Source organism: Dromiciops gliroides, chromosome 4 (assembly GCF_019393635.1).
Source record: "Dromiciops gliroides isolate mDroGli1 chromosome 4, mDroGli1.pri, whole genome shotgun sequence".
NCBI lineage: Eukaryota > Metazoa > Chordata > Mammalia > Microbiotheria > Microbiotheriidae > Dromiciops > Dromiciops gliroides.
The window spans coordinates 105781933-105809417 of record NC_057864.1 but is presented as its reverse complement, the minus strand read 5'-3'; the positions used below and the strand labels follow the sequence as shown (position 1 = coordinate 105809417).

The following is a 27485-nucleotide window of genomic DNA, read 5'->3' as shown; positions in this document are numbered from 1 at the left end:
TGTCGCTTCTCGCCTGTCTGTCTCCGCCGGGGGCGGGAGAGGGACGAACCTCTGTTTCTGGCCGGGCCTTTTTATTAACAGGACCGGCATGGCCGCCCCCATTGCCCCGGGTCGGGAGCTGACTCGGTCCTCCCCCTGATGGGGCCCTCTCCTTAGCAGGCCCTCGGGGCAGCCCCCAGCCCAGCCCAGGCCTAGCCTCCGCCCCTCCTCAGCTCTCCTTCCCCGGCTGCGGCGCCGCCCGCCGTCATGTTCGCTAAGGCCTTTCGGGTGAAGTCCAACACGGCGGTCAAGGGCTCGGACAGGTGAGGGTCGCGGGGTTCCGCCCCGGGGGGTCGCGGGGGCCCTCCGACGTGGGAGGGGCCTTAGACCTGAGCAGGGCTCGGGGTACCTGGAGGACGGTGAGCACCAGAGCGCCTTGGTGCCCCGCACCCGGGCAGCCTTGATCCGCCTGAGGGGGCGCGCACGCTCGGCCCCCCGGACTTTCTTTCTGGCCCCAACCTGGCGGAGTCTGGGAGGGGCGGGGGCTCGGACTGCAGAGAGAACTTTTCTGGGCAGGGCTGCCCCACCCAGGGATGCACGTGTCTGGTACCGTGGCGGTTCTGGTGTCGGGCGGGCACGGACCCTGGGGTGCCAGGCAGGCGCGTTCCGTGACAGCAGAGAGAGAGAGAGAGAGAGAGATCTTGGGCATTTTCCAGGCCAGTTACCTCTTCATACAGGGGAGGAAGGCGAGTCTGTCCGAAGATCGCTAGCGAACCTGGGACTCGAATACCTCGGAAGGGGCTTTCACAGATAGCTAGCTCTGTGCTCATGAGCGTGCTCACGTATGATGCCCTAAGGATGAGCGTCCCACAGAGGGGGGTGATGTAAAGGCTCATGGTGGGTACGAACAGGTTGCAGCATGTAACCAAGGAGAAACAAGAAAAAACAGGACTTAGAAAATGTCATCAGGGAATTTTAGGATCCAGAATAAGGGTGGGTTATGTGGAAAGAGTTAAGGAGTGGCAGGTGGCCAGCCCGGGGGCTCTGATGGATAGCACCTTGTTGGGCCTCTTGTGATAAACTGTATGGGAAAACATGGAAGAAAGGGGCTCTGGAAAAGCAGGCACTGATGAGTTGCAGTTTGGGCTTTTTTGGAAGGAACTCCCAAATAGATGATATCACAGGTTCATGAGTGTCCGAGAATAACCAATGAGTTAGTTCAGAACTTAGATTCTCAATCCATCAGGTAATTAAGGCCACTAAGTGGTGTAGTTAAGGCATTGCCTCTGTTTCCTCAGTTGCAAAATGTGGATAAAAGTAGCACTTAACCTCTCATGTGGCTGTCCTGAAGGTTAAATGAGGTGATATTGTAAAGCTTAGCTCAGTGCCTGTCACATAATAGACTCTTCATAAATACTTGTTGCAAAAAATAAATAATAATAAAATGTTTAAAATGCTTGTTGCTTTCCCCTTCCCCCCTTTCAAGTATTTATTGAATACTGTATTCAACAAGTATTAAATGCCCTTTTGCCTGGCATTGTGATAGATGCTAGAGTTACAAAGACCGCCCCTAGTCTCCTGGAGCTTTGAAATGCCTATTGTATTCCAAGCATAGCATTTGGTGCTTGGGATACAAAAACGAAACTGACAACATTCTTTATCTTCGAGGGACTTACATTGTATCCAGGTAGAGATTACATATAACATACATAGGAATATACAAAATAGATTGTGATTTTGAGGGGAAGTAACTAGCAGCTGCTATTTGGGGAAAGGCCTCATGGTGGAGGAAGTGGTGCTTGAGCTGAGCCTTGAGGGAAACTAGGGATTCTGAGAGAGGGAGGTTAAAGAGTTCTTTGTAGTACATTGTAGTTCAAATGTAGGGATCCTGGGAGATGGAGTGCTGTGGATGAGGAACAGTCAAAGGACCCGTTTATCTGGACTGAAGTGGGCATGGGAAGGATTTTAAGGTGCTCATAAGGCAGGGATGGTATGGTGGTGCCAGGTAAATGCAAGATATAGACAGAGCTTCCCAATGGGTATTCTCATGTACGAATCTGACCTTGTCATTCTCCTTCTCAAGAAGCTTCAATGAGTTCCCATTGCTGTTAGGTTAAAATAATAACTCCAGTTTTTTTAATCTGCCTATCTGCTTACATATCACTTCCCTTCATGCACTCTGTTACAGCTGAACTAGTCTATTTCATGTTTCCTTTCTCTGACATTCCGTGGTTTCTCTCCTCCATGCCTTTCTATGCTCCGTTCTTCAAGTATTTTCTTTCCTCACCTCTGCCTGTTATAATCTCAAACTCCATTTTTTCTTTCTTTTTTTTTTTTTTGGTAAGGCAATTGGGGTTAAGTGACTTGCCCAGGGTCACGCAGCTAGTGTCAAGTGTCTGAGGCTGGATTTGAACTCAGGCCTTCCTGAATCCAGGGCCAGTGCTCTATCCACTGTGCCACCCTAGCTGCCCCTCAAACTCAATTTTTAAGACTCAACTTTATGGGGACAGCTAGGTAGTGCAGTGGATAGAGTACCGGCCCTGGAGTCAGGAGGACCTGAGTTCAAGTTTGGCCTCAGACACTTGCCAACTTATTAGCTGCGTGACCCTGGGCAAGTCACTTAACCCCAATTGCCTCACCAAAAAAAAAAAAAGACAACTTTAGGGCCATCTTCCTCAAGAAGCCTTTTCTGATTTCCCCAGTCATTGGAACCCCCGCCCCCAAAGCATATGTATATAACCTATATTTCTAATCTGTGAACATCCTCCAGGATGACTTTATGTTCCTAAAGGGCAGGGACTGACTCACTTTTGTATTTGTACCCTTTGACCCTGACAAGTAATAAGTGCTTAATAATCATTGATTGGCTGATTGATTACAGTGTAATTGGGGTGGGGGAAAAGACCAGCCTCTTGGGGGAGGCAGTCACAGAAGGCCTCACGTAAGGAGTGTTATTTGAGTGGGGCTTGGAAGAAAGGTAGGAGGAATTCTAAGAGATGAAGGTTAGGAGGCAGTGCCATCCAGGCTTGAGTGACAGCCTGTGCAAAGGTTTGGAGATGGGAGGTGGAGTTTTGTGTGTGAGGCCAGAAGGAGACAAGAGGGCCAGTTTGTCTAGCCTGCAGAGTACACGGTGGGATAGTAATGGCTAGAGCCTTGGAAGGAATACCCAGGCCAGATGGGAAAGGGTGTGTATTTGTCCCTAGAGACCAGATTGAGCCACTGGAATTTCTTGGTCAGGGGGACTGATATGGTCAGCCTTGTTCTTTTGGAATGGCATTTTGGCAGCTTTTGGGGGGATGGGAGAGCTAGGAAACAGTGAGACTAATTAGGAGTTGTTCCAGGTGATGAGGCCCTGTTGATCATGGAACAGAGGAGAGATGGGGAAGGGGTGAAATCAGTAAGGCTGGGCAACTCATTGGATCTGAGGGTTCAGTGAGAAGGTGACACTAAGGTTTCCAACTTGGGTTACTGAAAGGATGGTGAAGTTCTTAACAGAGATAAGGAAGTTAAGAAGGGGGTGAGCTGCCTTTGGAGCCAGGGAGGTTCACATGAGGTTGTTACAAACTTATAAGTTGTGAGGACCAGCTGCAGACATTATAAAAGATCACTTGGAGTCAGTGCAACCTTGTCCCCTGCTCTGCCACACTCCTGCCTTATGCTTGTGGCCTGACTAAATTTTCATGGCAAATAGAGAAGAGAAACAGGTACCTGAGGAAGGTGTTCTGAGCTAAGGAGTCTTTCATTTCAGTTTAGAAAGTCAGGTGGCACAGTAGGTAGAGCACTAGGACTGGAGTCAGGAAGACCAAATTCAGCAAGGTCAAATTCAGTCTCACTTGCTGTGTGAAACTGGACAAGTCACTTAACCTGTCTGCCTTAGTTTCCTTATCTGTAAAATGAGGAAAATACTTGAACCTACCTCCCAGGGTTGTTGTGAGGATAAAATGAGAGAGTATTTGTAAAGTCCTTTGTAAACCTTAAAGCATTCTATAAATGTTAGCTGTTACTATTATCAGCGCTGTCTTTGATGTACCTTGTGACTTTTTATAACTCAGTAGGCCTATTTTTCTCACCATAAATAAAAGGATGAGCCATTCCTGCCTGTTTCTGTTCCACAAGAAACAGTGTGGGGACAGATTAGGGATAAAAGAAAGAAAGAACTAGGAATCCTTGTGGCACTGGAAATTAAGCCTTTTTTACTGAGAGAGTGTGGTGAACCAGGAGACTTGGGTTCAAGGTCTGAAATGACCATTTACTGGTCATGTGACCTGAGACAAATGACTTTCTCTGATTCTCAGTCCTTTGCCTGTAAAATGAGGGTAATAATACTTAATCCTTCCCTCCCACCCTCCTCCTTTCCCACCTAGGGTTGTTGCAAGAAAAGCACTCGGTCAGCTAATCCTTAAAGTGCTACTACAGAGGCAGTATTTCCTTGAGATTTGATTTCATGTCTTTTCAGGTGTGTGTCATTCCCCTCCCCTTGTCAGAGGGAGGCTGCTCTGCATTAAGCCTTCTAATAATGGTGTGCTTTTTGTAGGAGGAAGCTTCGGGCTGATGTGGCAGCTGCTTTCCCTGCCTTTGGTGCAGAGCAACTCTCTGAACTGGTGCCTGGGAAGGATGAGCTGAACATCGTCAAGCTCTATGCTCACAAAGGAGATGCAGTCGCTGTGTATGTGAGTGGCCGAAACCCTGTTCTGTTTGAACTAAAGGGAACTCTGTATCCCACAGGTATGCAAATGGAGGCAGTAGTTCTCCTGGCACTTCATTCTCTTTTCCATTTCTCTCCCCCTCATTCTTCTCCCTAAACCAAATGAACAATTTTTAAAAACCGATTGCTCATCTTTAGTCTTTTCCAAATTTTTGTCCCTTCTGCTACAATGAAAGTTCTCATGATCAGAACGACATCAGGAGCAAGAAAGGAGAGAAAAGGAGTTAGTATGGAAGGAGACAGAAGGAAATAGATTGGAAGGGAAGTTCTGAAGTGAAGGAAAAAAAGGCTATTAGTAGGATTACTGGGCAAAAAGTAGGAATCCTGAGAATGGTGGGATTTCATGAAGGATCCCATAATGTTTCTTTAAGAGAGAAGGAGAAAAGAATCTATCCTTAGCTATTTTTTGTTCAGTTAACACTCATGAGGTACCAGTTCTATGCAAGGCACCATGCTGGGGGTAGAAAGACAAAACCACAACAGTTCTAGCCCTGAAGGAGCTTACATTCTTTTTTTTTTAAAATAGTATTTTATTGGGGCAGCTAGGTGGCGCAGTGGATAAAGCACTGGCTCTGGATTCAGGCGGACCTGAGTTCAAATGTGACCTCAGACACTTGACACTTACTAGCTGTGTGACCTTGGGCAAGTCACTTAACCCTCATTGCCCCACAAAGAAAACTGTTTTTAAATAGTATTTCATTATTTTTTTCCAATTATATGTAAAGGTAGTTTTTCAACATTCATTTTTGTAAGATTTTGCATTCCAAATTTTTTCCTTCCCTTCCCCCACTCCCCAAGACAGCAAGCAATCTGATATAGGTTATACAATACAATCATGTTAAACATATTTCCACATTAGTCACATTATGAAAGAAAAATCAGAACAAAAGGGGAAAACCACAAGAAAGAAGAAACCAAAAAAGTGAAAAGAGTATGCTTTGATCTGCATTCAGAGTCCACAGTTTTTTCTCTGGATGTGGAGAGCATTTTTCATCATGAGTCTTTTAGAATTGTCTTGGATCTTTGTATTGCTGAGAGGAGCTAATTCTATCACAATTGATCATCACATAATGTTGTTGTTGTTCCTGTGTACAATGTTCTCCCGGTTCTGAGGAGCTTACATTCTTTTGTGGGAGGGAGGAGATATATTTACCCAAATAAATAAATATAAGATAATTTGAGGAGGGAGAGGGCACTAATAACTGTGGGCATCAGAAGAGTTCCTAGAGGTAGTAGTGGAGTCTTGGAGGAAGATAACAATTCAGAAAGACTGATATGAGGAGGCTGTACCTTATAGGCATTGTGGCATTGGAAATTAAGCCTTTTTTACTGAGAGAGTGTGGTGAACCAGGAGACTTGGGTTCAAGTTCTGAAATGACCATTTACTGGTCATGTGACCTGAGACAAATGACTTTCTCTGATTCTCAGTCCTTTACCTGTAAAATGAGGGTAATAATACTTAATCCTTCCCTCCCACCCTCCTCCTTTCCCACCTAGGGTTGTGGCAAGAAAAGCACTTGGTCGGCCAAGCCTTAAAGTGCTACTACAGAGGCAGTGAATGAAAAGAAGTGAGAAATGGAATGTCAAGTTTTGGAAATATCTGTTAGTCCAGTTTGACTGGAATATGGAGTGAATAGAAGGGAGTAATATGAAATCAGACTAGAGAGGTAATTTGGAGTGTGACTAGAGGAAGCCTCAAGTGTTAGGCTGAGAGCAGTGGAAGGTTTTTCATGATGTGGTCAGGAGCTGTGTGGAGAATTGATGGAACAGAAGAAATTGGCAGCAGGGAGTCCAACAGGAAGCTGTTATAGAGCTGATGAGAGCCTGAACTAGGATGGAACTGTTTGGGGATTAAGAAGGGAATAGGTGTGTGAGAGATGTGAAGGTAGAATCAATAAGACTTGGTACCTGACTAGGATAGCAGGATCCCAACATTACCTAGGTGACTGGGTAGAGGGCAGTTCCTTTACTGGTGTAGTTAGTTCTGTTTTGGACATGTTGAATATGGGATACTCATGGAACATCCAGGAGGAATATAGCCTTGGAGTTCAGGAGACAGATTGGGGATAGATAGGTGGACTTCTTTTCTTCAGAGATTAGAGTGAAAGAGGAAGATGGATGAAATTGTAGACTTTTGAGGCGTGAGATTTAAAATTTGATATAAGATCATTAAACTTCCCCTTTAACTTTTTCCTTTATATAAGTCTCTCAGACCAGTAAGAAAAGAAGCCTCTGAGCTTTAATCAGAGAGGGATTGGCTTTTATTGTTTGGGCAACAAACAGGTGATAATGATTAGGGAAATAGGAAAGTAGAAATACAAATGAATAGTCTTAGATCTAAGCTTAGTCTATATTCTTTTATAAAACTCACCAAATCCCAAAACTGCCTCTCAGGCTGAGAACCAGAGTCAAACTTGTGCCGCCACCGAGAACCAGAGCCAATCACCAGAACGTGCCATCACTGCTAAACTCAGAAGCCAGAGTGTGCGAGTCGAGCCCGACCTTCTGTTCTACTACTCAGTTTTAAGCTGGTGTCCGGGAACTATCTCCCGGGCAGCAGCGGGTGCAAGGCTGTTCATTGTGCTCTCCTCCCCAAAAGGGCTGTCCTTCAAAAACCGTTTCAGTAGTATGCGTTCAACTCTTAAATTTCAGTTAAAACTTCCGTTTTTTACCACAGAGGTGTGAATTAGGGGAAATGAGGGAGTTCAGAACAGATAAGTCTAGATTTTTTTTTTCCAGTAAAGTAGGGAGCAAAGGGCTAAAAGCTCATTTGCTAAAGGTGGGTTTTCAAAGTGCCATATTGGAGTGGGTCCAGAAGAGAGTATAAAGTCTGGAACAGGCACAATCAAAGAACATAAAGATCACCTTGAGGGCCTAGTTGGAACTAAATAATTTGAATTTGTAGTGAATCCAGTTGGTTGTATGACCTCCATTGTTGTTCAGCATCCTGGCAAGATGTACAGAAATACCCTGAGAAAAAAGATTCAAAAGGGTTGAGCCTAATTAAAATACCCACCTGGGTCCCAGAAAAGAGGAAGAGGTAAAAAGAGTGTTGTTGAAATCTAATCAACCATTGATATTAGATACAGAAATTAAGGGAAAGCAACCCAGTGAGGACCTCTAAAGGACATTTGTGACAGATGGGATGGGCCCTGCCCCTTAGCAATATTCCTCATAGCTGGACTCTGCACCAAGGGCCTTTCCTCTATTCTGGCCAAAGCAACTCCAACACTGTACTTTGTTAGCTCTCTCAGGAGCTGGAATGACCAGGTTAGTGGAAAGCGAAGGGATGGTTTGGGCCTTTCTTTACAGTCCCAGCATGTAAGTGTCTGGGTTGTAGTGAGTCCTTCATGGATTCTTCTTGGCTAAGAATAACAAGGGGCCTCCAGATTCTGCTCTGTACTTAGAAGTATAACACACAGTCCCGGCCTTCAAAGAAGCCTGCCCAGTCTGCAGATGGGGCACATCACCATGGAAAGATTAACGCTGAAGACAGAACAATCAGTGCCAAATAAAAAAGTATAGATAATAAGAGTTACAGAGCATTGTGATGTATTGGAAAGGGCCCTGCACTGAGTCAAAAGTCTCCGGTTCTAGTCCTGTCTCTGCGGCTTATTAGCTGAATGGCCCTGAGCAAGTTTCTGTGTGAGTCTTGGTGCTTTCATTTGCAAAATGCTTGCTGTGCTTACCTGATATGGCTCTTGTGAGAATCACATGAGAATAAGAAGTGTTTTGAAGACTATAAAATTCCATGAAAATGTACAGTTTTGTTACTGTGGGCTTCTTTTTGGACAGTGTACACCCTGTGGTCTTACCCTCATCTTCTACCGGCCTTCACAACATGGCCTCCTGTGCTAGAGAAGCTGGTTGGGGGAGCAGGTAAGGAAGCATTGGTCTATTCCTTTGGGTTGTTTTTAAATTCCACCAAGGAAGGAGTAAGAGGTTTAAGATGAAATGCATCAAGATATGTTAATAGGGCTCATTGAAAAGCATCCAAAATATGTATCTGGGATCTATAAAGCAGACAGGCCACCGTGCAGTGACAAAACCCGTCTAGAAGTCCCGGTGCTTTGCCCCTCTTCCCAACCTCATTCCTGTTATTGTAATGATGTATCTGACAATTTGTGTCCTCAAGGAGAGAGGTCTAATGCTGTTTTTAATTTTTCAGTTTTTAATGTCATTATTACTCTTGGTCGTCCAAACCAGGCATAAATCTTGCCAAAATAATGGCATTAAATTGGTCATTTTCCTTCTGTGTGTAGCTTCTGGTCACACTTGATGTCAGAGTTTAGGATCCCTAGCTGGCCTGCTTCTAGTATGGGAAACTCTAGTGGGTCCTTCGTGAAGTCTCTTTTTCTTAATTTCAACATCCCCAGCTTCACTGCTCCCTTTTGGAACAGGGGTCAAGATATCCTTAGCTCCACCCCTCCCTCTCTCCCCTCAAACGAAACTGTCCGTATAGACTTTTTCCTCCCAGCGTTGTCTAGCCTCCCCTACTGCTTCATTTCAATCCAACAGACATCTTTTTTAAAGCATCTACTCTAGTTATGTATTAGGATTATAAATGAGCTCCTTTCCCCTCAAAGTGTGGTTGGCATAGTTCTTTCCTCGCTTGAGTGAATGGCAGAATGGGAATTGGGGCTCTGATTCCTGTGCATAGTCTCTGGAATTGTTCTAGCTCTGAAAACAAACTTTGGAAAATGCTGTTTGTTTTGGGGCTTCCTCAGACTGGAGCAGTAAAGGTGAATTACAAGGAGGTGGCAGGACATGCTGCTAATCAAAACTAGCACTTCCCGGTCAAGCACCCTAGTACGGAAAGATTCGAAAACAGGGTATTGTGGGCATATGACTCCATCTTAGTGCAGAGGTGTATCACTGTATCTCGGGATGAAAAACAACATCCCTGGAGTCTTTTGGCTTAGTCTCCTGCCTCTATGGGGCGGTACTTGAGCCTACTGCGACAAATAAAATGACAGTCACCATGTTTTTCTTTTTTAACGTTCAACCATTCCTTCAGTCATTTATTACAGAAGCCTTTGAAGTAACTGAACTAAGTAACCCCCAAGCACCCTTGCAGCTCTAAAATTATGTAATTTGTTGATGCGATAAAGCAAGAAGTGGAAATGCTTTGGGTAGAAATATTTTCTTTTGTGTTGTAGATTTGATGCTGCCTGGGCTCACAGTGCCACCTGGTGGTCTGCCTCAGGTACAGCAGGGTGACCTCTGCGCCATCACCTTGGTTGGGAACAGGTATGTTACTAACCAATTTCATCTTTTGGGTGGATAAGGACAGAGAAGAAGGGAAAATTAGAAGAAGAGACAACTTTATGAGGCAAATAAAGGCATAAATGAGAAGATAGTTAGTAGTTTGATTAGATCCTCCCTAGAGTCAGGGAGAGCTGGTCACTTAAATGGCTATAATATGGGGTTCCACATGTCTCAGCTGGTGTATTTCTTTTTTTATTATTATTATTATTATTATTATTATTGCAGGGCAATGAGGATTAAGTGATTTGCCCAGGGTAATACAGCTAGTGTCAAGTGTCTGATATTGGATTTGAACTCAGGTCCTCCTGAATACAGGACAGGTGCTTTATCCACTGTGCCACCTAGCTACCCCTGGTGTATCTCTTTCAAAGGAGGGAAGAAGGGAGGGAGAGAGAGACAGAGACAGACAGGGTGGGGGTGGGGGAGTGTGAATGAATGAATATGTATGTGTGTGCTGTGGGGGAAGGGGTGGAAAGCAGAAAGGGAAGGTTTAAGGAAGAATTTAATTTCAGGTGTTTGGTGGTTCTCTACCTGACCTGCTTACATCGGAGCTACTTAGAATCAAGTACTGTGCTTAGAGTAGCCTTGGAAATATTTACTTGTCTAGTATAGAATTGATTTTGGGTGAATAGAAAAGAATGGTGGTTTCATTCATTTTTTTCCCCCTGTATCACAGTGAGGGTAGCTTTCAACTTTGTTCATAGGCCTTCTCTAGCCCCTCTACTCCTTTCTTTTCTCTTCTCATTTCTTCAGCTCCCTTCCCTACCTACTCAGCCAGTCACTGTCATCAACTCTTATTTGTGTCAATGGAAGAAAGCAGGGAGAAAAGGGAGGGGAAGCGTAATAATCTAACATGGCAGACTGAAGGTTTTTATGTTTGAATTTTGCAAGTTGTGGTTTAATATACTTGCTTGTATCTAATAGTCTAAGAATTCACAACCTTTCACAATGGCTAAGCTACTCCATAAATATGCAATTTAGAAGAAACTGTAAAGCTATAGAGCTTTTCCATTTAGGTCTTGCTTGATTGGTTTTTCCCCCAGCTTCCTACTTTATCTTGGAGACTAGTTCAGAGTATTGGTGTGACATTTTCACGATTGTCTAACTCATTCTTTCTTTGCAAGTGGGAAAGGTAATTAAATTATTTTTGTTGAAAAGGGAGCCAGCAATATTCTTGCCTTGAAGCCCATGCTGTATAAAATGATGATGATGATAAAATAGCTAACATTTATGTAGCACTTAATATTTGCCAGGCACTGTAAATTGTAATCAATTTAAAATATTATCTCATTTGATCCTCAAAACAACCCTGGGAGGTAGTTGCTATTGTTATCTCCACTTTACAAATTGAAGAAACTAAGGCAGACAGGTTAAGTGATTTGCCCATGGTCACAGAATTACTAAGTATCTGAGGTCAGATTAGATGTAAATTTAGATAATGACAATATGAACAGAGATGTCATTTCATCATAGAGGGTAAAGTACCAAATGGAAACAAAAGTTCTTATGAATAAGCCACGTGAAGCTAATTGGAAATGGATTACATTTAGTTACTGTGATGAGCAGAGATGTTCTTCTGTTGCCATGGGTGATTTAATGTTATCTGCCTTTGAAAGGTTTTTACCTTCTTCTGATACTGTTTCATTTTCTTTCCTTAGGGCTCCTGTTGCAATTGGAGTGGCTACCATGTCTACAGCTGAGATGCTGGCTGCTGGACTGAAGGGGAAAGGCTTTACGGTGCTCCATACCTACCTTGACCACTTGTGGTAGGTATAGTGTCTCTCCAGTTTCTGCCTGAGGTGGGGTGGAGTAGAGAAAGCCCGGGACTGGGGTTTGAGCCATGTGAGCTGACATCTTGTCTTTACTGCTGATTTCTCTGAGCCTCAACATTCTCATCTGTAAAAAAGATGAAGATGGGCCACCATCATTCTTAAGGCCCCCCTCACCTCTCTGATTCTTAGAGAATTGCTTGTTTCTCCCTCATCATAAAGATGGTATGAAGACGAATGAGAGAAAGCTGTGCTCCTCTGTAAAAAGGCCTTGCTGAAGTGGAAGGTGGAGGAGGAGTTCTAAGGCCTAGCACGGGACCTGTCAGCCGAGAGTGTGACAGTGATCACTGGAGAAGGGCTGTCTCCTGGTGACTTGAGAGTGTCAGGGAGTTCAGAATTATGGCCAAAGCAAAATAGCAAGATAGATGCTCCCATCCGTCACTTTCCTGATAACCTGCTGTATTTTGACATTCCTTAGTTTCATCATTTTATTTCACTTCTTACATAGCTCATGGTTTTTTGCTAAGTGTGATGGATATAGCAGTAAGTTTCCTTGCAGTATTTTTCTCAAATAGAAAAGCAACTAGTATGTTGGCCAATTATATCTTTATCCTAGTGAGAGCTGTCCAGGAATAGAATGGGTGAACCCTATAAGTGGTGGGCTCCCCATCACTGGAAGCCTTCAGGCAGCAACTGGATGAACAGTTGTCAGGAATGTTCTTGTTCAAGTGCAGATTGGATTGGTGACCTCCAAGGTCTCGTAGCACGAAGATGCCACAATTCACAGTATATTTTCTTGCTTCTGTATTTAAAATATTTTTACTGATGCCTTTTGTTTTTCTATACTAGGCATTTCCAGATCTGTCCATTGCTCACACCCTACCCCCAATAGAATTGAGCCGTACCTTGTCACAGAGAAAAAGCAAAAACAATCAATTCAGTGACCATACCTGGCCATGTATGTGACGTTCTACCCCCATTGCTCCCCACCTTACAGAGCATTTTAAAAAATAGCCTTAGCTTGGCAGGGCTAATTGCAGATATTAATTAGGATCATTCTTTGACTGGTCACTATTAATCTATAGCAGCCAAGATGGTGTGGCCTTGGAACAGATAATACTCTTAGATCATCCATCACCAAGTGTTCTCTTGATGTTTGCAACAGTATTTGGTGGTGGTTACCATACTCAACATGGCCCCAGCACCCCTTTTAGACCCCTTTTAGGCTCTGCTCAGCCGGGGCTCTCTAGTACAGCCATGAGAGTAGCAGATTCCACCCCTTCCCCCATCCCTGCCTTGGAATTGTTTGTGAATGTTTCAATCTCATCTGTCTTCCCAAGTCCTTGTGCTGTGAAAATGTGAATGTTTTCCCTGCCATTTTAAATGGAAGGCAGCCAGACCTGCCGCATCAGCAGGTTCTCCTGGTAACATCAGGCTACTTCCTTCTCTAGCTCTGCATAGCCAGTGTTTTGTGGCTCACACACAAGCCTTCAACCTTGTCATAGCACATGGTCACAGTTCTGAAGACATACAAAGGAACCCAACATTCTGCTAATTGATCAAAGGAAAGGTCCTTAGCAAGAAATGCCATTTTTCCCTTTTGGGTCACATCTGTCTTCCAAGGGCTCTGTAACCTCCAGAGCTAAGCTTTCATGAACAGTTTGGTCATAAATCCTGATGTAGCATAGAGAATCTCAGCATGTTAACAAAACCTTAGAGATCGTTTCATTCAGCTCTCTTATTTCACAGAGGAGAAACTGAGGCCCAGAAAAGTGAGTGACTCACCCAGAGTCACACAGCTACAGTGTGGCAGAAGCAGGACCACCCCATACCTCCTTCCCCCATAACTGAGGCTTCTTGGGCCATGCCGGGCAATTTGGAAGTGGAATGTTGCATGTGGTAGCAGATTTTCTCAATCTGTTTTCCTGAATTCTTTTTTCTTTTTTTTTTCTTAAAACAAAAACAAAAAGTCTTTGTTACAAATGATGGCCATTTGTTTTCACTAGACAATGTCAAAACAAAACAAAAAAATCTATAAAAAATTTTAAGGGATGGATACTTTGAAGCATGAATACTGATACTGTAAATCAATTTAATCTTATTTGGTATGTTAAAAACTAGGTTTAATACTATTTTTTTGAGTTTTTATTTCTACTTTAAATTTTGGCTTTTCTTTGACTGCTTTGGGTTGAACCATTTTCATCCATAGGAAGCCTGCGTAGATTATTATCGTCCATTCAGGTTAGGGACAAGGCAAGAATTATTCTTTCCTCATTTTAGAGAAGACAGATTTAAGGTGTAGAAGTTTTGTAGCTAAGAATTAGATAGAGTTGGGATGAGAAGCTAGGCCCTCTGCTTTCCGGTCTACTTTGCTCCTTCAGCTTCCTTCCTTCTCAGCTCCTGGCATTCCCTGAATTGTTTTCCAGTTCTTTCTAGTTAGTACTACAACTCTGCTCTGAATTTCTCACATGACCTTTTTCCAGGCAATTTGGGGACAAATCATCTCCACCCTCCATTGTGCCACTGGACCTTCAGGATGCTCCAGAGTGTACAGGGAATGCCAAAGAGGAGGAGCCAGTTGAGGTAGATTCTGTTCTTCAAGGTGACATGGAAGGTCTTAGCCTGCAAGGAGATGAGGAAAGCAGTGTGGCTTACAAGACGACCCCTTCAGAAGCCACTGAGGACTCAAGGGAAGTGGGAATGGACCAGGACCCAGCTGGTGGCAAGACCTTTCAAGGTACTGCCCGAGGAGAAGTGAATTTTGGCTTTCTTCTTTTCTGTTTGTGACTGTTCTTCTCTGTTCTCCTCCTTGTACAGAATAACCCCTGGGTGTAGGGAGAGGAAACTCCTTGTTTTGAGGTGGGAATAGGCTCACAGTCTCCGTAGTTCTGACTGCTCTCACGTTCTGGATGCTTTTTCCAGCTTTAGCCGTCTTTCCCCGGCCCCCTGCCCAGCCACTGGAGGTCACTGCAGGCCAAAGTTGAAATATGGTTGTCCTCAGAATTTGGAGAGAGAGTCATTGTCGTATCTTTCTCTCATTCAGTTTTTTGTGTCAAGGGATCACTTCCCAGGGTGCTGGGGCCACTTCAGTGCCTGGAAATGGATTCCCTGCAGAGGCCTTTGGGGGAGCCTTTTGTCCAGCCCTTGGCATCCTCTTGAAGAACACTAGGTGACAGACAGCATATGCTTTTGTCTTTTTCTCCCAGAGCAAATGGATGAGTTGCTGCTGAGATGTTTCTTCCATGCCCTGAAGTGCCGGGTCACAAAGGCTGACCTCCCTTTACTCACCAGCACTTTCCTGGGTAGCCACATGTATTCCTGCTGGTATGGAGAGGACCAGGCTGGGATGGAAGACCAATGGGTTGGGCTGTCCCTGTTGTTGATCCGGCATTTCTGTGCTATGATTAGAGACAGAGGGTGGGGGAGTGTCAGAAAAAGGTACAGAGCGGGGGTGGCATATTGACCTGGGACGGTTAATTGCATTCCAAGTCCTGAAAAGGGACCTTCCCTTCTCAGAGCTGATGAAGAAATTATCCAGGAAATTCAGCCTGAAATATTCCCTGGGTAATTTCATGGGTGAATACTGAGGATCCCAGACCTACTGAACCTACCCCACGTTGACAGAGGAGAAGCGCCTGTGCAGGAAATGCCCTCTTGTGAGACCATAAGCATTTGAGGGAAGAGCTGTGTTATTTCTTACCTGTTAATGAGGCTAGCACATAACATGTTTGTCGAATTGAAATAGCAGTATCATTAATCTCTTCAGGAGATTGCTCCTACTTTCAAAGGCTTTTTCTTTGGCCTTCACAGCTAAAAGTGATGTTCTCCGGGTAGTCTTGATGTGCTGGTCAGGGAAAAAGAATCAAATAAGTGTCCCAAAGTCCATAAAGCTGCAGTGAGAGATTAAACCTGGGAGGCCTTTAAAAAAAAATCAAAGTGATTTAACTTGGAGGCCAAACCCCTCTTCTTATGAGTCTCGCCTTGGTTTTTAATGATTTTTTGGTGTGATTCTGCTTTTGTCACTTGTGGGTCTCCTCAAAGCCTCACGTCTAAGTGCCAAGGCTTGGGGTGTATGTTGAGGACTTAGTGACTTGGGTCAGAATTCTGCTCGATTAGGGACGGCTATTGAGAAGGGTCAGTTTTTTGTCTAGTAGCAACCCACATGGAAAGCCCCAGGACCGGGAGGTGTTGAGAGCATCCTCAGAGGCTCTTTGAAACGACTTTACTTTGTCTCCTTTCCCACCTTTCCTAAGAATGGGTTGGAGAACAGGGAAGAAAAGTCCCTACACCCAGCAGCGTTACTCCGTGCTCAAGCCTCCATCACTATTGCTTTCCCTTCTTAACATGCATTTCTGCTGTCTCTAGCCCTGAAGGACAACAGTTGGACATAAAGAAGTCAAGCTACAAAAAGGCAAGTGAGCCTCTTGGCCCGACTGTTTGTGGGAGGGGGAAAAACAGAATTAACAGAACTGGTTGCTGAGGAACAGTGTCTCTGTGGCCCAGCTGGCCCAGGCCAACCCTTAAAACTCTTTGTCCCAGGCATGAAAAAATAGAACCTTTCTAGGTCTGGCACTGAGGATTAGCTACCTATCTCCCTTTCCTTTGTGTTCCCTTTCTATCTCATGTGGGTTCTGTAAGGCTCAACTGGTGCAGTCTCCTCCTCTCCTACCTCAGCCTGGTCACTACTATGTGTACCCCATTTTGGGGTAGGAGCTTCTTGGCTCCCAGTTTAGAAAGGGGAAGGATTATGCCTCAAAAATCTTGGTTTCTCCCACAGCTTAGCACAGTGCTTTGCATATAGTAAGTCCTCAAAAGATGTTTGTTGAGTGAATGAATGAGTGAAGTTCTTGGGTTTGCTCCGTGGCCCTGGCCACTTACCCTCTCTCCCTCAGCTCTCCAAGTTTCTGCACCACATGATGAAGGAACAGATTGTGCAGGTGAAGGAGCTGAGTAAAGGTGTGGAGAGCATTGTGGCTGTGGACTGGAAACACCCCAGGTGAGAGCTGAGGGCCCAGTGGTCCCAGGCAGCTCTGGGTCTGCCTGGGATGGATGGGGATGTCTAGATACCAACACAGAATGCTTTTTCTCACCTTTTCCTCCCGATGCATTTCAGCATTACATCTTTTGTTGTGCCTGAGCCCTCCCCAGCTGCCCAGAGTGTCCAAGAGGATACCAAGGAAAAGCCTCATCACCCACCGCAGATTGAATACCTTTACTGTATCCCAGCCAACATGACTTCTCTCTTCCAGGAGTCTGGCCACAGGTGAGTTGTCTGCTTGGTGCCCCCTCTTGTCTAGTGGGATCCATGTTGCCTCTCAGCTCATGTCAGCTCTCTGTTGTGGCCTGCCCACCCATCCCTTCCCTTGACTTTCTGTTCCAAGTCTAGCTCTAAGCCTCCCTCCACCAGCAAGTTCCTCTGGGTCTAATGGAAATGGGGAAAATGAAAGAGTAGGGCCCTTCCTATTCAACCCATAGTCGATTATTGTGTTCCCTTTGGACCTCATCAGAAAAGAAACAGAGCAGGGAAGATGGGGAGAGAACCCCATCAGAAAAAAGTTGTTGGCTTGTTTTATGTGGCTCTTGTCACAGTTGGTTCCACTCCTTGTACTGTTTTTCTCCCAGGAAGGGGAGCGCCCTCTCAGGCAGCGAGGTCCGTGCAATTGTCATTGACTATGCAAAGAAAAACAACCTAGTTGATGAAAACAACAAAAAGTAAGTAAAAAACATGTGGAGGTCTTTTGCTTTAAAAACCAGGCTGCCCTGGGATGTGTCAGAGAAAGAGAGAGAGAGAGAGAGAGAGAGAGAGTGTGTGTGTGTGTGTGTGTGTGTGTGTGTGTGTGTGTGTGTGTGTGTTTGTGTGCACGTGCGCGCATGCGCACGCATGTTCATAAGTGAGTCAGAATACTAAAATTGGAGATCTGTTTATTGTTTTTTTGGTTTTGTTTTGTTTTTTTTCGGGGCAATGAGGGTTAAGTGACTCGCCCAGAGTCACACAACTAGTAAGTGTCAAGTGTCTGAGGCCGATTTGAACTCAGATCCTTCTGAAATCCAGGTCCAGTGCTTTATCCACTGCGCCACCTAGCTGCCTCTAAAATTGGAGATCTTTATAGATTACATGGCCCCTAGGCCATATAAAAGTCAGTTGAAAGACGTAGGAGTGTTTAGCCTGGACAGTAGAAAACTCGGGGGAATGTGACAACTGTTTTCAAATATTTGAAGGACTATTCTCTGGAAGCAGGATTGGACTTATCCTGTTTGGCCTCAGAAATAAGGATCTGGAGGTTTTGGTTTATGCAGAGAAGCATGTTTAGGTTTGGCATAAAGTTAAATTTTCCAACAATTAGAATTGTCCCAAACCAGAATGAGCTGACTCAGGCAAGGGTGGTCTTTAGGAAGAGGCTGGATGACAGTTCGCACATCCACGTGTCTTCCTGAGGTCCTTCCAAATGCGAGTCTGGAAGGCTGAGCCCAGAGAAGTGACGTGAGGAAGGCTGTCCTACCTGCTTGCTCCTCTGCTTGTTGTGGGGAGATAATATAAGGCACTATCTGAATGTGAGCAGCTGTTCTTGTTCCCCATAGTCACCCAACCAGTTGGTGGCAGAGCCAAGCCCAGAACCCAGACCTCAGAACTCTTAGTCCTTTGATCTTTGTACTTGAACATGATCTCTGTTCTGCTGCCAGGAACTCTGATATGATTTCTTCTTTCTCTGTGGCATATTAGTTGATAAATGATCTTACTCTCAATCCATTGTAAAATCTTTAGGAGGTTTTCCTTAGGCAAGAAAGGACAAGTCTAAATACTAAATATCATTCTTTTTTTTTTTTTTTTGAGTAAGGCAATTGGGGTTAAGTGACTTGCCCAGGGTTACACAGCTAGTAAGTGTCAAGTATCTGAGGTCAGTGTTAAGGGCTAAAATTCTAGCTAGTCTGTCTAAAATATCTAATGAGTGGTCGCCAATAAATTATAAGCTTTAGCAAGAGTTAGACTTTTAAGCATTTATTAAGGAGAATAAGAATTTGGTAAAGAGAGAGAGAGGCCTAGATTCCTATCTATTAAAGGGAGAGTGCATTTCTAGCTGCCTTCTCCACCAGTGTCCCCAGGAAAAGAGAGCGAGTCAGAGCGCCCAGCTCTTCCTTCTTCCTTCTTCCTTCTTCCTTCCACTAGCAAACGTCACTTCCTGACGCCCAAGAAAAGACGCATGTTCTTGCCCTCAAAGACCTTTTTTTCATGGTGGAACTTTTCTACAGTAAGTCTCCAGCAGGTGGCGTCATTCCAATCGTTACACCAGATTTGAACTCAGGTCCTCCTGACTCCAGAGCCAGCGCTCTATCTACTGTGCCACCTAGCTGCCCCCTAAATACCATTCTTTCCCTTTCCCTTTAGTCTTGTGAAGATGGATCCTATCTTGTGTGACTGCATTTTGGAAAAAGATGAACAACACACAATATTGAAGCTTCCATGGGACAAACTCATCGAAAGGTAATAGAGTTTCACATAACCTCAACTATAAAATGTGGATGATGATAGCATAGGGTGGATGTGAGGATCAAGTGAGATGATATTTGTAATAAAAGTGCTTAGCACAAGTGTCTGCACATAGTAGGTACTATATAAAAATGTGTATTCACTCCCTCCCTAATTTTTCTCTGTACCATTTCTTTCCCTACCTTGAATCACCCAATTGCATCACATTTTTATTTATTTTGACATTTTTTTCCAATTACATATAAAAACAATTCTTAACATTTCTTTTGTAAAATTTTGAGTTCCAAATTCTCTCCCTCCCTCCCCATACTCCCTTTCCTGAGAGGTCAAGAAATTTGATACAGATTGTATATGTGCCGTCATGCAATGCATATTTCCATATTAGTCATCTTGTAAAAGAAAACAGACTAAAAAAAGAACCCTAAGAAAAATAAAGTTAAAAAAAACATGTTTTCATCTGCATTCAGATTCCATCAGTTCTTTCTCTAGAGGTGGGTATTATTTTTCATCATAAATCCTTTGGGACTGTCTTGGATCATTGTATTGCTGAGGATAGCGAAGTCATTCACAGTTGATCATAATACAATATTGCCATTACTGTGTACAATGTTTTCCTGGTTCTACTCACTTCACTTTGCATCAATTCATATATATCTTTCCAGGTTTTTCTGAAAGCATCCTCCTCATCATTTTTTACAGCACAATAATATTCCATCACGATCATATGCCACAACTTGTTCAGCCACTCTCCAGTTGATGGGCATCCCCTCAATTTTCAATTTTTTACCACCACAAAAAGACCTGCTATAAATATTTCTGTACATAGAGGTCCTTTTTGTTTTTGTTTTTGTTTTGTCTTGTTTTGTTGTTTTTTTCTCTTTGGGATGCAGACCTAGTAGTGATGTTGCTGGGTCAGAGTTTTATAGCTCTTTGGGTATAGTTTCAAATTGCTCTCCAGAATGGTTGTATCCATTCCCAACTCCACCAACAGTGTGTTAGTGTCCCAGTTTTCCCACTTCTCTAACATTTGTCATTTTCTTTTTCTGACATATTAGCCAACCTGATAGGTGTGGGGTGATACTTCATAGTTGTTTTAATTTACATTTCTCTAATCAATAGTGATCTGGAGCATTTTTTCATATGACTAGATAGTGTTGATTTCTTTATCCACAAACTTCCTATTCATATCCTTTGACCATTTATCAATTGAGCAATAACCTTATTCTTATAAATTTGATTCAGTTCTCTATATATTTGAGAAATGAGATTTATCAGAGAAACTTGCTGTAAAAAATATTTTTAGTTATGATTATTATGTATTTCTCTCCATCCAATTTTCCCCCCATTTATCCTCTTTTCTCTCTTCTTTTACCCTTTCCCTCCTCAAAAGTGGATTGCTTCTGACCACTGTCTCCCCCAGTCTATACTTCCATTAGCCTCTCCCCTTTTCTCTTGTTCCCTTCCCTGCCTACTTCCCTGGAGGGTAAGATACATTTCTATACCCAACTGAGTGTGTATGTTATTCCCTCTTTGAGTCACTTCTTTTTTTTTTTTTTTTGGTTGGGCAATGGGGGTTAAGTGACTTGCCCAAGGTCACACAGCTAGTAAGTGTCAAGTGTCTGATGCCGGATCGGAACTCAGGTCCTCCTGACTCCAGGGCCAGTGCTCTATCCACTATGCCACCTAGCTGTCCCCTTTGAGTAACTTCTGATGAAAGTAAGGTTCAAGCTTTATCCATTACCCCTACCCATCTCTTCCCTACCACTATAAAAGCTCTTTCCTATGAGATAATTTACCCCATTCTACCTCTCCCCTCTTCTCCCAGTGCATTCTCCTTTCTAACCCTTCAAGTTTATTTTAGATATTCCATCATAGTCAACTCACATCCATGCCCCTTGTCTAGAAATACTCCATCTAATTGCCCGAATAATGATAATGTTCCTAGAAGTTATGAATATCATCTTCCCATATAAAGAGTTTAACCTTATTTAATCCCCTGATTTCTCTTTCCTGTTTACCTTTTTATGCTTCTCTTGATCTTGTATTTGGAAGTCAGATTTCCTGTTCAGCTCTTGTCTTTTCATCTAGAATGCTTGAAAGTCCTCTATTTCATTAAATACCCATTTTTTCCCCTGAAGGATTATATGCAGTTTTGCTGGGTAGGTGATTCTTGATTTAATCCTAGTTCCTTTGCTCTCCAAAGTACCATATTTCAAACCATTCAGTCTTTTAATAGGGAAGTTGCTGAATTTTGTGTTATGCTAACTGTGGCTCCCTGATATTTGAATTGTTTATTTCTAACTGCTTGCAGTATTTTCTCTTTGACCCTGGGGGATCTGGAATTGGCTGTAATATTCCTGGGAGTTTTCATTTTGGGATTTCTTTCTGGAGATAATTGGTGGGTTCTTTCCATTTCTATTTTACCTTCTAGTTCTAGGATACCAGGGCTGTTTTCTTTGATAATTTATTTATTAAGGGCCTGCTGTGTGCAGGGCATTATATTAGCTGCTGAGGGGGAGAAAAATTTCACAGAAGACATGGTCCCATATTGCTTATAGTTTGGTATGAGGGGTTAAGACACAAGAGAAGCATACATGGCATGACACATTAAAGTCATGAGCTGTAAAATCTTTGCATGATTTGAAGGATCAGATACAGAGCTGCATGGGACCTCAGACTTCACCTAGTCCAACTTTATTTTACATAAGACTGAATTGAAATCCAGAGAGTGACTTACCCAAATCTCTTGGAGCCTAGTGTACCATTGTAAGCTAGACTTTCCAGGAAGATAGAAATTCCACTGGAGATGAGGAAATTCTAGGCATGGGAAACAATGGCAAGGGCACGAAGGTGTGAGCCCCATGGGCTAAGTTTGGGAGGTAGGACACAGAGTGTGTGGAAGGGAGTCTGAGAAACCAGTGGATAAGTGAAGGGTGGCACTTGAATATGGAGGACCTTGGCTGCACAGCCCTGGAGTCTAGACTTCACATGGTTGGTTGACTGTTGTTGAGAAAAGTTCTAAGTCTGATGAAGAAAAGAAACAGTGAAGTCTCCAAGTCATGGAAAATAAGTTTATTGAGAGAGGGCCTATCTCACAGTAAAGCTGGTTTCAGGTCTAGGATCTGAAGACCCCTAGCAGAGTTAGGGTCAGGTATTTAGGCTCCATAGACTCCTCCCATTGCATCTTCTGAACATATTTCAAAATGGTGCAGATATAAAACACTGGGACATAGTCATCATCAAACAAGTCATGTATCTACAATCCAAATTGTCTGGCAGCTAGTCAGTTTAGAGATCTTGCCAGAATCTTCACCAAATTCTCAAGGACAAGCAATATCTAACGCTGACTGGTTCTTTCATCTTAGAAGATGCTATTTTTAGTACCTTGTTGACCATTTAATCACATTTCAAATGGACTTGTTATGATGGTCAAGGAATAAGTTCACAATACATAAGAACATATGACATGATATCTATTCCTATTTGTTGCATTACTATTAATTACAGCTACTAAAGAAATAGGTAAAGCACATTAAATCACATTCTTTTAGTTAAAGAACTGATTATTTGAAGTTGAATCACTTATCTCTAAGGGTTTGGGGGAAATCTCACTCACACTGTGACGTTAGCAGTTGGAAAAATGGATGTGGAGCTTAGAATATATGTCAAAGTAGAAAGATAGATTTCGGAGTTAACTTTCTAGAAATGATAGTTGAGATCACAGGGATGACTACATTTGACAAAGGAGAAAGTATAGAGAAAAAAGAGAAGAGGAACACATCCTTGGAGATACTTCCCAGGCGAGAAGCCTGAGAGGGATTCAGTGGAGCTGTAGGAGGAGAGTCAGGGCAGGAGGTGGAGCAATGGATAGAACACTGGCCCTGGAGTCAGGAGGACCTGAGTTCAAACCCAGCCTCAGACACTTGACCCTTACTAGCTGTGTGACCCTGATTGCCTCAAACATCTGAAGCCATCTCCAGTCATCATGTTAATATATCTTGCCACTAGGCCCAGATGGCTCTCAAGGAGAGAGTGAGGCTGGTGACTTTACACAGCCCTCCCTCATTTAAATCCAGTTCACTGCAAGTCATGACATCACCTTGATGTCATGGTCCTCTTTGAGAATGAAGGCCAAACAATAGTAGGAAGAGAGCCGGGTGAGCCTTTGAGGCTAAGGAAGAAGGGAGTTTCTGTAGGAGGTGTCAGGAGGTATGAAGACAACAGTGAGGATGAGGACTAAAAAAAGGCCATTGGATTTTTGGATGAAGTTATTGGTGACCTTGGAGAGATGAGTTTCTGTCTGCCCCAATGCCACATTGAGCTGCTGACCTGTTCATCTCTAGGCTGCAGCACCCTTGTGGAGGGAAGGGCAAGAGAAAGAACAGTGTGAATGACAATAAAGATTAGAAGACAGACTGTAGAAAAGGGCAGAAAGGAACAGAGAAAAGAGGTGCTCTTCTAAAACCATTTAAGGCAGGTTCTTGCTGCTTGCTGTCCATGGGATACCTTCACAAACTAGATTAGGCAAATTTCCAGGGCACTGAATCACTGAGAACAGATCAAGGCTGGAGGCCATCGCTGCTCATTCTTGTAACAGAAAGTAGAACTTCTCCACATGTGTGTCTGCCCAGGGACAGCCTGTGCCCTGACTAGGACACTGGAAGGGAGAGAATGGCTTGTGCCTGGTGAAGTGCCTGGGGAGTTCCCTGGCTGTGGGACTCTGCCCTTCATTGACTCATCTGCTTTAGGTGTCTGGAGAGATTGAAGCCTGCCTATCGAGTGACCTTTTGTGGACAAGAGCCTATTGTGAAGAAAGGAGACATCTGTCCAATTGACATCACCTTAGCACAGAGAACATACAATAAAAAGGTAAAAGAGAAACAAACCTCCCTCAAGTCTCTAAGTTGGTGGGGACTTTGGGGGTCCTATAATTCTATATTTAACTGATTAGGAGTCCTTTCTGTGATATTCCCGACTGGTAATCAGTCATCTTTTATGTGAACACCACCAGTAATGGAGAACTTACTACCCCACCGAGGCTGCCTATTCTCCCATTCAACTATTCTAATTGTTCAGAAGTTTTTCCTTATACAATTCTATATCTGCCTCTCCACAATTTCAGTTCTAGGACCAAGCAGAGCAAGTCTAGTCCCTCTACCATATGACGGTCCTTCAGATCCTCGACAGGAGCAATCATCTTGTCCCCCTCTTAGTCTTATTTAGGGAGGGTTTGGGGGAGGGTGTGGGCAAGAATCATACCGCGTTAGTCTCCAGGCTGGCAGAGAGCACCTTCCCTATTTGTAACCTGGTATTGCCTCTCTAGTTAAGTCTCAGGAAGGTTTTTCTTAAATAACTGAAATCTGCCTGTGTGACTTCAGAACAGGCTCAACATACTTTCCTCCTGTCCTCATTGAGGTTGTTTCAGTTTCTCTGCTGGACATGAGCCTTCTCAGCCATAGCCCATGACATCATTGCCTGCCAGTTAACCAGTTCACAAGCTTATCCTCTGCCAGCAGATTGAGTGCTTGGCTTGAAAAGTTAAAACAAAACAAAACCAAAAATCCCCATCCTGAAGCTGTGTTGGCAGATTTTAAGCTCCAATTTGTGTTCTTTTCACAATCTTAGTCCCTGCTTAATGGATACACTGACCCCTTGGTCATGCTAAAGTTTTGGCTAAGCTACCTTACTTATGGGGGGGGGGGGGGGGAGAAAGAGTGTGTGTGTGTGTGTGTGTGTGTGTGTGTGTGTGTGTGTGTGTGTAACATCTGTAACAATCTCTCCTGAATGCAGAAATATTTTACCATCTCTTATTAATGTGTGAAACATCCTATTTTCATAACCATGGGGAATGTTATAGACCTTTTAAAATGTTTTTGCTCTACCCATTCTGATGATGGGTACACCCTTATCTGTAAAGCAAGAAAATAATGAAGATGCATGTGCATGTTGAGAATTGGGCGGCTTCTGGTTAGGGCTTTCTGGTTTTGGAGGCAGTTGTAAGGTAGACAAATCCTTCTCCAACATAGGGAGGAGGGGAGGAGCAGAGTCGCTTAATTCAGAAGAGTGTGTGTGTGTGTGTGTGTGTGTGTGTGTGTGTGTACGTACATATGTGTGTTCTGTTTTCCATTCATGTCTAGTCCTAACTTTTTTTCATCTGTAGGTGACCTTGATCCGAAACCTGGAGGTCTTTGGTCTTGATCCATATTCTGTAGCTGCCATCCTTCAGCAACGGTGCCAGGCCAGTGCCACCATCACCCCTGTCCCTGGGGCTAAGGATGCCATTCAGGTCCAAATCCAGGGGAATCAGATCAATCATCTAAGTCGGCTCTTGCTTGGTGAGCGTCTTCCTACCCTAGCTAAGCTTTGTCTAGGTCTTCTATGAGGCACTTTCGATCAATCACCTAGGGCGAAGTACCTGTTTTGAGTAAACCCCAGTTTCAGGTGTTAATGAAGGAAGAGAGAGGGGGAAAATAAAAAATAGGTCCCTACCCTCAGGGAGTTTACATTCTGTTTGGAGGGGCTGAACAGACAGATGTGAAAATGACTAAAGAAAGCTTAGAGAGTGTCATCCACCAGGACCATTTGCTGTAGTACAAACTGAGCCCTAAAGTATCATGGGTAGCTTCCCAGAGAACATGGGGGGTCTGACAGAAAAGAGAGCATGTTGGGTGTTGGTAACATGAATATTCAAAGACCGGAAAATGAGGAACTCCCTGAAGAGGTAGGTGGCTGGTAGCTTAGCTGAGCAGGAACAGAGATGGGTTTGGGTAAGGAACTGCAGAGCATGTAGATGCTGGGGGGGTGCGGGGGTCGGGGGGGGGGGTGGTGGCAGGGGATGATTGGCAGAGGGCCTGGGCTGCTGCTAAGCTGAGAAGTGTCTGCCTCTTTTATATTGTAGAAGAATATAACATCCCTCGAAAATATATCAAGGGTTTGGAAAAGGCCCCCAAAGCTGGCAAGAAGAAGTGAGGACTTTAGTGTCAAATGACACATTTCTTGGAAATCTAAATCTCTGAGCTGGTAACTTATGTAACTTTTCAACTTTGGAAAGGTTAAAATGTAATTCTTTTCCAAAATAAATTTTTATTCTCAAGCTCCTTATTCCCATACATGTTGTAAAATCTTGGTTTTATTGCTGTCTTTTGTTTTCACATCGCCCTCATTTCCAAATATGTCACTCCCCTCTCCCATAACCAGTGATTCGTCCCATAGAGGGGATAGATCCTGAACCTGTGATTTTACTGACAGAGGAGCACCCAGGTGAGGAAACTCCTGTAAGCCCTTTCTTCATAATCCTTCCAAAGAAAGTAAACAAGTATTGCTGAGCTTTAATCAAATCTGTTTTAAATTCACAGAAGAGGCTGGACTGAGGCAGTCTTGTCTCCCTCCTACTTCAGGGTGGGCTGCTTCTGCTCAAACCTGAGAAGGATGAAGCCAGTTCTTAAAAGTCCTCCACAGAATGTTGGACAGGCTGTCTTCGTCCCACTGCTTAACCACATTACCTGCTGAAAGACTCCTCCCAATGTTGGCAGAGTCTTTGATCTCTGCCGTCACAAACACAGAAGAGCCTTGCCCTCAGATGGCAGCAAAGATTTATGGGGGATGTGAAGGCAACATGGGCAAATGAGCCCTCGCTGCAGAGAAGGGCCCTGTCTGTTGAAGTTGCTTGTGGTCATAGCCGAGCTCTGCCCGTCATCAGCAGCATTTGGTCGTGCGGTTCTAACGATGTGGTTCCACTGAATAATTGTATCTGGTGGATGCCCACCCAAGCCCCTCGTCTGCGTAATCGTATCTGTCCCTCCCTGGGTGTTAGGTCACTTCTGGTTGTATCCTGTTTATACATCATGGTGTTCTTCTGGGACTGTGCATGATCCTAGTATTTATTTATTCACTCCTTGGCTGTGTCACCTTGGGCAGGTCACTTCCCCTCTCAGAAGCTCAGAGGCTATTGAGTCCAGCCTGTGCATGAAGAAGACCTCCCTCTCAAGGCAGCCCATCCCTCATTGGGCCAGCTCTGATTGGTGGGAGCTCTCTCCTGATCAGGGCTTGGGAGAGATTCTCTCAGGTCGTCTAGTTGTATGATGAGAACTATAGACACTTCAAGTCCCCCGGCTCTTCCCCATCTCATCCCAGACAAACACCTGACCTATTCACCTGGGAGCGTGAAGAGAGGCAGAAGGTTCAGTATGAATGAATGAAGCCCCCCCGCTCTGGGTGACTTCTTAGAACTTTCTCTCATTCTTGAGTTTTCTATACAGGTTTGGTGGCAGGGAGATGG

The 27485-nt window shown here is 43.9% G+C and overlaps 1 protein-coding gene across 1 annotated transcript; it reads left to right on the top strand.

Annotated features, from left to right (window-relative positions):
• Positions 1-26327, top strand: EIF2D (eukaryotic translation initiation factor 2D). The gene is made up of 15 exons (XM_043964534.1): positions 1-302; positions 4514-4704; positions 8480-8563; positions 9844-9934; positions 11611-11718; positions 14205-14458; positions 14928-15045; positions 16087-16132; positions 16614-16717; positions 16835-16984; positions 17344-17433; positions 19106-19201; positions 23956-24076; positions 25368-25542; positions 26106-26327. Exons 1-15 carry the CDS (start codon positions 247-249, stop codon positions 26174-26176), a joined length of 1755 nt encoding a protein of 584 aa, XP_043820469.1. The 5' UTR covers positions 1-246; the 3' UTR covers positions 26177-26327.
• The last annotated feature ends 1158 nt before the right edge of the window (positions 26328-27485 follow it).